The sequence below is a fragment of the Plasmodium brasilianum genome, chromosome 8 (assembly GCF_023973825.1).
Source record: "Plasmodium brasilianum strain Bolivian I chromosome 8, whole genome shotgun sequence".
Lineage (NCBI taxonomy): Eukaryota > Apicomplexa > Aconoidasida > Haemosporida > Plasmodiidae > Plasmodium > Plasmodium brasilianum.
In genome coordinates this window covers 1,150,845-1,163,778 of record NC_090121.1, presented here as the reverse complement: position 1 = coordinate 1,163,778, position 12,934 = coordinate 1,150,845, and the positions used below count along the sequence as shown (strand labels likewise).

At 28.9% G+C, this 12,934-nt stretch overlaps 1 protein-coding gene across 1 annotated transcript; it reads right to left on the bottom strand.

Annotated features, from left to right (window-relative positions):
- Positions 1-662: 662 nt before the first annotated feature.
- MKS88_002419 (uncharacterized protein) lies at positions 663-11,439 on the bottom strand (the record flags this gene model as incomplete). The annotated part of the gene is made up of 20 exons (XM_067215427.1): positions 663-811; positions 857-1,020; positions 1,124-3,705; positions 4,147-4,571; positions 6,458-6,576; positions 6,987-7,057; positions 7,209-7,278; positions 7,429-7,510; positions 7,694-7,763; positions 7,946-8,086; positions 8,257-8,328; positions 8,513-8,791; positions 8,984-9,063; positions 9,277-9,334; positions 9,431-9,481; positions 9,589-9,652; positions 9,870-9,912; positions 10,150-10,323; positions 10,511-10,694; positions 10,909-11,439. 20 exons carry the CDS (start codon positions 11,437-11,439, stop codon positions 663-665), a joined length of 5,409 nt encoding a protein of 1,802 aa, XP_067073854.1.
- Positions 11,440-12,934: the final 1,495 nt, after the last annotated feature.

The window sequence follows — 12,934 nt, the reverse complement described above, 5'->3', positions numbered from 1 at the left end:
TTTCAAAAATGAAAATTTTAATTATAACGAAAAAAAAAAAAAAATGAGCTTCTCATGGTACGTGATATAAGAAAGGGGTTCCTCCTGCATCGTCAGTGGATGATATAAAAAAAAGAAAAAGAGATACATACAGAGGGGGGTCATGATTAATAATTTAAGGAAGAATGCACCATATATGGGTACAATATATAGTCGAATATGCAAATGCCCACATATGTAAACACACGCATACGTATAAACGCACAACCACTGTCGCATACGCACTACTCGTAAGGGTGTACCAAGAAATGCATTACATTTTAACGGCAAAAAAAAGAAATATAGCATAAGGTATAAATGCTAAAATTACCTAGATATGACATTAAAAAAAGGGGTGAACTGGCAAGCACAATCGCTAGGAAAGCCCCTAACCAAACAGCTAGCAAACATGTAAATGCCTGGGCGCGCACAAAGTGTATCTGCGTACACTCCTAGTCTTTATTCCTAATGCAATTTTTGCAAAAGGGCTATTTAAAATGTTACAAGAGTTGAAAGGGCGGGAAGGACTACTACTACTACTACTACTACTACTACTAACTACTACTACTACTGACTACTACTACTACTACTACTAACTACTACTACTACTACTACTACTACTACTACTACTACTACTACTACTACTAACTACTACTACTACTACTACTACTACTACTACTACTACTACTACTACTACTACTACTACTACTACTACTACTACTACTACTACTACTACTACTACTACTACTACTACTACTACTACTACTACTAACTACTACTACTACTACTACTACTACTACTACTACTACTACTACTACTACTACTAACTACTACTAACTAACTACTACTACACTACTACTACTACTACTACTACTACTACTACTACTACTACTACTACTAACTACTACTACTACTACTACTACTACTACTACTACTACTACTACCCCTACCGCAAGTGTTACTGCGAGTGTTACTGCGCCATTTTCAGTACTGCATAATATTCTTCATCTAAAAAAAAAAAATTAATTGCAAATTTCAGCAGTTTTCATTCCTTAAACATATAATAATATATATGTGACTGTCAAAGAGATCGAATAAGTTATACTGCGGTAGTATAATATTTAAAAAGTCATTTCGAATATCACTGATAACATGCTTAATATCGCTGGCAGATCTCTGATAAACATTTCCTTTGTGATATACAGTCTCTCTGCCTTTATTAGAAATAATGTAAGCATTTATATGTGACATGGGGGACATACGATAAAGCATTTCCATTTTTAATCTTTTCTTTATTGAACTCTTTTCATCTGAAGTTTCGATGATTATATATGCACTTTCATTCCTAATTTTATATTCTTTTAAAGTTATTAACGTTTCTAAAAAGAAAGATCTACTGGAGTATATTATTTGCTTTGTTTTAACATCTCTTAATACTTCTATCTTAATAATTGTTCTACAGCTAAAAAAAATGGGAGTATAAGGTAAATTCGGTAAACTCTTCTTACCATAAAAAATATATAATTTTAAAAACTCATTTTCTTCAACAATAATTGCCATCTTTTTCTGTATCAAAATTTCAAAATAATTGATAAATTTTATCTCTTCTTCTAAGTGATGCTGAAACAGTTGCATGTACTTATTATTATACTTTTTTAAAAACGCAATTTCGGTGCTTATCTCGGTGTTTATTACTTCGTCCCTTTTGTCATCTCTCTCTTCCGCCGCTTTATCTCCTATCCCATCCGCCTCTGCATCTTCTTCCCCCTGTTCCTCACGTTCAAATTCTGTCCCCTTCTGTAGGTAGGTATTTCCCAAGGCATACAAAGAATCGCAGTATTTGGACGTTTTGGAAAGTTTCATAATCTCAGGTAACATGCCCAAAAAATGAATAGTAATATTACTCGTACTTTTTAAGTATGGGTACCTATTAATGATATCATTTGAGTGTGCATTTTTTAAATAAGTCTCAAAAATGTGCGATAAAACAGAAAAGTAGTGCTCTTTTTTAACTACTTTAAAGGATTCATGATAAGACACATAATATGTATTCAAATAATCATCAACATTGTTCATATTGATAAAATGGTCATCATTGTCAAGCACTGGGCGTGTATTCAACTCTCTCACACACATTTCTTTGTTAATAAATATGTTACTGCTTTGTACTGGACATTTATTCAAATGGTCCTCATGTACCTTGTTGATATGTTCCGTATTGTCATTTGCTCCGCTACAGTTCATAACACTACCGCTAATTGCGGCATCAACTTTGGACTCATTTCTAAGCAGATAATTATCAACACTCGGACAAGTAGCACCCGAATTTATTTTATAACGCAGTTTGTTCTGATTCGTCTGAAAGAACTTTTTCAACTCCTTTTTTAATTTCAAATGACTTTTTAAAATAAAAGTATTGCTATTAACAACATTTAAGGAGTTAATAATACTGCTAATACACTTATTGTTGTTACTACACATGATATTGAATATTTCTTCATACGTATATAAGGATAAAAATTTTTTATAATATTCTTTGTATGAATCAAAAAATATATTTTTCTTTCTAATATATGATAAAGTAGATTTATTATATATACCATAATTCAAACCTTTTTTCCTTTCGTCCTTTTTTATTTTTTTTTCGACTATTTTTTTATAATAATCATCCTTAAAAATTGTATTTCTATAATTCAATCTCTTTTTTCTTTCTAGCTGTGCAAGAATAACTGCAATTTTTTTCTCTTCAACTGAGTTGTTATAACTACTGCTACTGCTACTACCATTACTACTACTACCATTACTACTACTACTACCATTACTACTACTACCATTACTACTACTACTGCTACTACTACTACCATTACTACTACTACTACCATTACTACTACTACCATTACTACTACTACTACCATTACTACTACTACCATTACTACTACTACTACTACTACCATTACTACTACTACTACTACTACCATTACTACTACTACTACTACTACCATTACTACTACTACTACCTTTAAAAATGGGCTTAATGTCCGCTTGCATATCTAAATAAATATTACTAGACAGTACATTATATTTAACTATATAATTATCTATACACACTAACACATCTGTATATACCTTTTTACTATTCCACTTATTCTCAGCAATGCGTTCAACATTCTTTATAATAACATCAATTATGTACAAGTCAGCAACCACGTAGTAACCCAAGTAAGACATATCATGCTCCTCTATTAGCGGGTCTTTCAAATAAATGTAAACGTTAAAATTGTTCCTATTATACACATTTGTTTTATTACTCACATTCTTGCTATTCACACGCTTGCTGTCATTGTCGCTCCTTTCCTTGATATAATTGAACAAAAAATTGAAATACATAAAATTATTCTTAAAAAAAGAATTATTGTTGTAATTGACTACATTTATTCTTTTATCATTTAGTAAAAAATCATTTATTACGTAACTTGAAAACGTGTCAAAGTTGCTATTTCCATGCAAATAATCGCTAGCAGATAATTCAAACAGTCCTCTATTTTCGTCATTTGCCTTTTTGATTGTTACTGATTTTTCTATTAACACCTTGTTGAATAGCTTTTGTATGCCTAGCAGCTTAACTTTCAGCCTGTCCAAGTACTTGGTCAGTTCGTGCAAATTTCTTCTCTTCTCCTTGTCCAGTTTCTAAGCAAAAAAAAAAGAGAGCAAATGAGACAAAATGAGACAAAGTAAGTCAAAATGGGCAAAATTGCACCCAAATGCGCACACAACTAAATACAATTTTGCATATAACATTACAAGTGGAGCAAAACAAATTAAAACTAAGAACTGGCCATGTGCAACTGGACTTAGCAAAGTCCACAATGCGAAAAAATACTCACGGTAGTAAAAAACGGGAAGGGTAAAACTGTATGCACATTAGTATGTATATGTATATATATATATATATATATATATGTATGTTACTGGGGGGTGCAACAAGCGCATAAATGTACCAATTTGAAATATTAAAATGGAACCAAAACAAGCCCTTACATACATACACACACAATCATATGTATGCGTATAAACATACATGCATATGTGTACACAACCATAAACATATGCATGTGTATACACACAAACCTTCTTATTGAGGTCACTCAGGAGATCAATTTTGGTAAGGAGGTTTTTGTAAACAAAGTTCACGTAATATATATTCTCCTTCTGAATGTTATTTATGGTATTATTAAATATTTCTAGTTTTTCATTCTTCAAGTCATCCAAGTATTTTGAATATCTACTCAATTTACTCTCATTATAGGTATATATTTCATTGAATATATTTTCGTTGTGTTCATAAGATTCATACAAAGCTGCATCATGTTGTACTAGGTATTCCAGCTTTGTTAATAATTCTTTTTTAAAATCTATAACATAATTATTTACATCCTCCAAATAATGTACTACACCTAAAATCTTTTCTACCAGTGAATCAACGTTATCAGTTAAATCGACCGGTCGACCATTTCTTTCTGTTTTCGGAGCAGCATTTTTTGAAACGAAATTTTCTGAAGGAGAGAGGGGAGAAAAAAGAAATAAAAAGTGAAATGAGGGAAACGGGAAGGAGAAAGAAATGAAGCACAGTTAAACGAAGCACAGTTAAACGAAGCACAGTTAAACGAAGCACAGTTAAACAAAGCACAATGAAACAAAGCACAATGAAACAAAAAAAAATAAACATTTCCTCATGACCGCTTTATCATCCCACATGCGGGTTGCAGCGATGAAGCGAAAGGGTGTTATATACGGAACGTACAAACGAAATGACGAGTGTAACAGACACGCTTTAAAGAGTTATGTGCGGACGAGAAAACAGAGGTGGTATTATTAGAAAGGATATACATACACATACATACATACGCGTAAAAAACAACAGTTGTTTCTTTTTTTTTTTTTTTTTTTTAATCCATCTTTTCGTTGTTCACTTACTACTGTAGCAACGTGTCTTATTCCTATTTACACATATATGCAGTAGGTGATAAACAAATATATACAGAATCCTTGAATACTTAATTTTCATCCTCTCACTGACTACTTTTTTGTACACTAATAATTTTGTTTTTCTTGTTATTACATGCACGTTTTATTAACTTTTTTTTTTTTTTTTTTATCATATTCCATAATATAGTATTGTTTTAGGTATATTTTTTTTAATTTTTTCGTATTCCATAATGCGGTAATGTTTTAGGTATATATATATATATATATATTTTTTTTTTTTTTTTTTTTTTTCTCCTATAATATTATGCTTACTTTATTTGCTATTTCTATTTTGCATGTTTTAAAAGTTTAATTTAAAAAAAAAAAAAAAAAAAAAAATTAACAATAATTCTCTAATGCGTTCATGATATATATAAGAACAAAAAAAAAAAAAAAATAAAATAAAATATATAAATAAAGAATAATGTAAAGGATAGGGAAAATGAAATTGAAATTAAAAATAAAAGGAGAGGGCGAAGCAAAGTAGTACTTAAAATAAATAGTGCCAGGAATAAAAAAACTACAAAATATTCTTTATGGTCTCTACAGTTGATTCAATCCGTTTCAATAGATTATCTATGGTTAAAATTGCAAAGATATTACGAGGATATGTATATATATGTGTATATATCTTTCAACGTACGCATGGAAAAAATGTACATATGAACATACGTCAAGCACAAGCAAACAGTTACATATACAAAGCGGCCGAAATGATGTGTTTAATTAAATCATACAAAAAAAATAGTAATATGAACAAAATGATAATAAACTAAAAAATGTTATTTGTATATTTACAATATAAGTATATGCATATACACATGTAATGATTTATAAATGAGCTAACAAATAATTGGCACTAACGAATACGAACAGAGCGGTTGTATGCCATATGCATTATATATAAGTATAAATGAATAAATGCATATGCTCATATTTGTATATTCATATATATATATATAATACAGTCTGTTATGAGCTAAATCCTGAAGGCGCTATACTTAAAACTTTTTTGCCTTCGTGCGCCGTGGGACGAGTATGCAATGTAAAATAAAAGCAGCGGAAAAATAAAAAGTAAAAGATATAAAAATAAAAACAGTACAATACGATATTAAACAAGAAATTTATTGAAGCACTTTAAAATCGAAGTGAACATGTATAAAATGTTGATGGCGTTCTCACCATTTTAAGCTTTTTTTTTCTTTGTACAAATAAGGAATATAAAAATAACAATAATATGCACATACAGTAGATAAAATATAATGATGTGTATGTAATATAATAAATGTGCAATTTTGCGCTGGTAAGAAATAAAAAAAAAAAGAAAAAAAAAGTAAGAACAGATACATATATATATATATATATATATAAACATTCCGTGCATTTATTTTTATGTGCATTTAATGATATGTACCTGTGTTGCTTAGCAATTTGCTTTGTATATGCATATACTTTTGCTTGTGTATCTTTTTGTCCTTCTCGTTATTCTCCTCGTTGATGTTCATGTTGGACTGAACCTTTTTTTGTAAAATGCTTGAAAAGTTGAGAAAAGAGAAAACAAGCAAAATGGAGGAAAATAAGAAAAGAAAAAAATATAAAAAATGAAAATAAAAAATGAGTAAAAAATATTAAATAAAAAAATATCAAATAAAAAAATATCAAATAAAAAAATATCAAATAATAAATAACAAATAAAATAATATAAAATAAAGATTAAAAAATAAAAATAAAATAAAATCTAAAGGTAAAGGTAAAGGTAAATTTATAGAACAAATATTTTAAAAGTACTATATTATAATATTTTCACAATAATTTTACTCTATTATTATATATTTAGTTCTCCTCATAATGTACATATATAAGATAATTTGATATTTTTTATTTTTAAAAAGAATATATGTATTTTTTTTTTTTTTTTCTCTTTTTTTCTCTTCTTCGCTAACCGTTCATTTCTCTCATTTATTCTTTGTAACATTTCTTCAGACAGGATGCTCTTTTGAGATTTTTCTATTTTCTGTGGGTATACATGAAATTCAGTATTGCATAAACGTGTATACGCATACATGTATATACGTATACACACTCGCATATGCATACGTACATACATAAATATATGCATGCAGACGTGTGAACACGTGCATATATAAGCGTGCGTTTTATTTTACATTTTTTTTCATTTCCTCCTTTTTTTTGCTGTTGAGCTGTTCCTGTATCATTTGTTTCTTTTTTTTAATACTGCGTTCGGAAAAGATGAGAAAAAAAAAAAAGAAAAAAAAAAAGAAAAATTATAGTCTTACCTTACTGATATGTATAATATTATTACTGCGCACTATATTTAATTCATTATCGTATTCTATATTTTTTTTTTTTTTTCCTTCTGTTTACTCTTCTCGCATTTTTTTTTTTATTTTCATTTCGTCCTTCTTCATTTGTTGTAGCTCCATATTTTTTATGTCGGATTCTTGTTCTGCATTACGGCAATGGTTTTAAATGAATCATTAACATTAGTAACAACTAGTGATAAAAAGAGAAAAAGAAACTGCCTTGATTCAGAGAGGGAAAAAAAAAAAAAAAAAGGGTATCTAATCAGAGAGAACATACACCTAGCATGCATCATATATTTTTTTTTTGCTTATCTTTTTTTTTATACTTTTTTTTTCTTTCCACTTTTGTATCATATATTTTTTTTCTTCAACTTTTGAGTCGTTTTTCTTTTGATCCTATATTGTGTGTGTATGTGTATGTATGTGTGTGTGTGTGTGTAAAATATAGCTTAGTTATTATTTTTCCATAAATATAAGGGGAAAAGAAACGAGTAATTAACGGAGAATGTGAGAAGAGGAAAAGAAACACGCAAAAACGTAATGAACACTAGTTCTTTTTTTTTTTTTTTTTCTGTTACATTTATGTTGATGATGCTGATACTGTTAGTATATTTATTTTTTAAATTTTTATAAGAGACGAATTGCCTGTACCAGGCAAGGTGTTCATATATTTCTTCTTCGCTTTTACTTATACCACTTTTCAACACGTCCACAAGGACCTTAGCAAAGAAAACATAAATGGGTACATGAGAGTAAGCGTACTTTGGGGGGTAACTGTACGTGAGGGTATATCTGAACGCGTATGTGCATACACAACTGATACATGGCGCACATTTTTTCACTGTTCAAGTAGGTTAATGTGTAAATATAATTATTTATGTAAGAATACCTTGTCCCCGAAATTGGAGTTGCTTTCGTAAACTTTCATAAAGTAATTATTTTCCTCATCACTCCAGGTTCCCTTCATAATGTTAATGTAACATCATGTGTAAAACTATGTGTCAACATATGCTCTCGTTAACATGTACGTGTATGCATATACTTGTATGCGTGTACGCATGTTGCATGTGTAGCTATCACGTACATACATACATGCATACTAATGTGTATAATAAAATTCGTTGCTTCCTTTTTTTTGACCGTACAGTTTTTCCCCCTATGTCCTTAATATTTTTGTTGACTTCAATAATATTCTGCACCGTATTATTCAATATTTTATCTTTTTGAAAAAGTAAAAGTAAAGATAAAATAAATTGCGTATTATTCCACATATTTTCATTGAAGTGGTAGAAGTCGTCTGGCTTATTTTTATGTTTACCTGTACTTATAGACATATAAGAGTCCTCTAAATATTTCATTACGTTATGCTCAATCGAAATTTCATGTTTCATCACAAGCAAGTACAATAGGACGTTTATGTTGCCCTTCAAAAAAAGGGGAAGTAAAAATGGTGGTTTATTAACAAAAAAAAGAGAAAAAGAAAAGCTAACTAAACGGATTTTTATTTTGTTTTGTTATAATATATTTTTATTTTTTTATTTTTATTTTTTTATTTTTTTATTTTTATTTTTTTATTTTTAATTTTTAATTTTTTTTTTTTTGCATCTAGGTGTTACTTCTTCTATGTTTTTTTCTTTAAAATCTTCGCAAATGTTTCTCGACAATATTAAGTATTCTCTTTCGTTCAATTCAGAAACTACTCGTAAAATAAACGGAAATTGAAAAAGTGTTGCAGGATCAGCTATATATTTAGTATGAGTACAAGAAGTTCGTTTGTGAACAATTTACTACGCACAACTTACTGCTTAATATTTACTTCTTACTCTTCACTATTTACTCTCTACTTTTTAGTCTCATTTTTCATTCATCTTTTCTTCTTTTCTTTTCTTTTCTTTTTCAGAGTAACTACCGTGCGATCCGATATTTTTCCTAAATTCAGATACGGTCTTTTGTAAAACGCCTAGCCACTGTAACGTTAAGGTACGCATATGTGTATACGTTTGTGTAAGATGATAAATACACAGTGTTAGGGATAGATAAGAATATCAGTATAAAGCATTAACCTCTTTGTATTCATCATCTAAGAAATCTTTGTGCTGCTTAATGCTCCTTCTCTGCATAATAAAGGGTAAATAAGTTAAAGTTTGTCATTTTATGGTAATTTACATGTTTGTTTGATAGACTGTCTGTTTGTCTTTTTTTTTAATTTCATATTTATAACGGTTATCAGATTGATTTGTTCACTGTTGATTGTCTTATTTATTTCTTTGTCTAGTTTTCGATATCTGAATAATCGTAAAAAATTTTGTTAATTCGTTACTCGACTGAATAAGTGTCAGGGACACGTATAACGATCGGGTAAAGACAAAAAAGAGAAAGAAAGTTATGAGCGACCATCAAAAATAAGAGGAACGCATGCGCGTGTAAGTAGGTGTATATATGTACGTATGTGCATGAGTGTTTGTATGTGTATGCGTATATATGTATATTTTTCGATCATACGATGACGTCAGGTATCTATATTTTGCCTTCCATTCGTTTATATCTATTAGAAAAAAAAAAAAAAAAAAAAGTTAGGAGCGCGCATGTATGCAAATTTTGTCGTTATATCTGAGCGCGTTTTGAGTAATGTGTTTGAATAGTTGTACATGTTCATAATTAGAAATGTACTTTATTTTATTTATTTTATTATTTTATTTTTTTTAAATTATTCCTCTATATACATCCCCTTCAAATCATTGCATGCTTTATATAAAAAAGTGAGAATTTTCCTTATCTCTACCTTTAATTTCTACATCGAAAAATGCGCTGTTTTTTACATCCATTTGCATTTGACCAAGATTAAATAAACACTCCTTCATTTCAAAGGTCGCATAATCATCTAGTGCGTCCGATTTTAACAGGTTGGTCATATCCACACCACTATATTTTTTTAGGTTTGTCTTTTTCCCCGAATCTGCATTAGCAAGTTTTTACGTAATTTTATATTATTTTTCGATAAAGTAGGAAGAATTATCATTTATTTATTTATTTGTTTATTTATATATTTATATATTTATTTATTTGTTTGTTTATTTATATATATATATTTATTTGTTTATTATTTTATTATTTATTTTTTTTAACGCGTTAGGTTCGTTCACCTTTACACTCCTCCGTTCCGTATTCTCCCGCTCCTTCTTGTTCTTCTACATGCCTTTCTGAATTATCTTTTTCTTTTTTTTCTCCATTCGACTGCTCATTCTCTTCTTCAAATGGAGATGTGCTATTGCCTTGTTTTTCATCTTCTTCCAGTGGAAGGTCATCAAGCTCGTCGTTTAAGGACTCCTATTGCATTTATTAAATTTAAAAACCGTTCTAGCGAACATTTGAGGAAACGAGGTATAACTCATAGTAACACAAATGAAAAAAGCATAGGAAATTGAATAAATGAAGCGAATAAAGCGAATATAGCAAAATAAAGCAAATAAAGCAAAATAAATATTTCTTTTTCCGAAGGAACTTATTATTATTTGTCATCAATAAACTGTGTTTTTCTTACTGAATTGGAATTATTATCCTTGTTACTAATTATATAAGTGTTCTTATATGATAAAGAATTGTGTATGGAACTTTCGTTTAATGATTGTGTTTCATAGCTGTTGTAGCCTTCTTCGCCAATTACCTCTTTTTCATTCCCCTCTTCGCCTTTTACCTCTTTTTCATTCCCCTCTTCGCCTTTTACCTCTTTTTCATTTCCCTCTTCGCCTTTTACCTCTTTTTCATTTCCCTCTTCGCCTTTTACCTCTTTTTCATTTCCCTCTTCGTCCTCATTGTAGCAATTTCTTCCTTCTTTACCAGTTAAAATTATGTTTTCTTCACTACCTAAACAACTCCCTTCTTCAAACTCTTCATTCGAAGTGTTACTGTTTAATTTACTACTTCCTGAGAAGCTATTGGTCTCTTCTTTCATACCTGCTTCCACTGTGTTCAGGTATTTTTTCATTATTTTATTTTTTGAATTATAATTATTATGTTTAATATCACCATATTCAAAATTTTCTTTACTATAATAATCAGAATTCCTGTCCATAATTTTCTTATATCAGGAGCTACGATTTTTTTTTTTTTTTTTTTTAAGTTTATTTTGTGTATCTGTACTTTCCGTAAAACATACAGATAGGGTGGTAACATTCACATAGTTGCCAAGTTACATGAAAAAAAATAAGCGAAGAATGTTATGAAGATAGCATTCTTTATAACATAATGGTTATACGATTTTCTTTTATGTTAAAGCGTTCAGAATTTTTAAATTTTAGATTTACATTGTGTCTATTTTCATTATTTGGAAAAAAAAAAAAAAAAAAAAATGCATTAACATATTAACACGGGCAGGTAATAGTTCATGTAAGGATTCTTTTTGTACCTTTTTTAATTTACTTACTGAGTAATAGTAAGAACATCCTTATTTTCCCTATTTCATCAAAATTTCATAACTCATTTTGCTGTTTTATCTCTCATGGGAGAAGTATATACAAAAAAACTTTGTCTTACTATGCAGAGGGGAATTCGTATATGTATACATAATTACGTACTTGAGCATGGACAAACACGAGTTTTTATTATGACACATATACATACATATATACATATATATATATATATGTATGTATTTATACACATTTTATAGCTGTGCTAATTGGAGAAACGAGTTAGGATAAATAACATAATAATTAATTATAATTTAAATGGTATTCAATGAAATTGTAAGAATGACAAGACAGAAGGGAAATTCGCCTTTTGATTTTTTTTATTTTATTGTGTTTTAACTTTTACCAAAAAAAAAAAAAAAAAATTAATAAAATAAAAAAATAATAGAAAATAACGAGAAACGCGAGTTTCACCAAGTTCAAAAGTATATTACCTTTTAACTGAAAACAAATAGTCTTGTAAAATGCACTTTTGAAGGTATTAAAATGAAAGGGGGTAAAAGACTTTTATCTGTGCACATTTGTGTTTATTTTATTAATGCTTTCATTACATGCTAAATCGAAAGATATATGTGTAGAAGAAAAAGAAAAATTAATAAAAATAAGAATAATAGACGCATATATATATCGTATATTACTACAACATCGTGACATATATAAATGTGTTACTATTATGTTGCTAAAAAATATTTCCCAATGTTAGCTAGAAAATAAAAAAAAAATTTCAATATGTTAAATTCTGACTGACTTGTACAGGAATTTTCATACATTTTCATACATTTTCATACATTTTCATACATTTTCATACATTTTCATTTTATTAATAAAAAAAAAAGATCTTACTATGAAGAATTGGTTGGAAAATAATCTCGAATGTAATTCAAAATTAAAAGGTACTGGGTTACACCTATATCACAAGCTTCCGAACACTCAAGAACTGCCATATTTGTATGAACATGTACATACATATTTGTGGAATATATGTAAAATTTACATAGTTGGCATAAGAAGACTAAAAGGGTCGTACTGCCATTTTTGAGATTCATCAATTTGTGCTCAAAGTAAAATTTTAATACATTAACTGATCAATTTTTATAC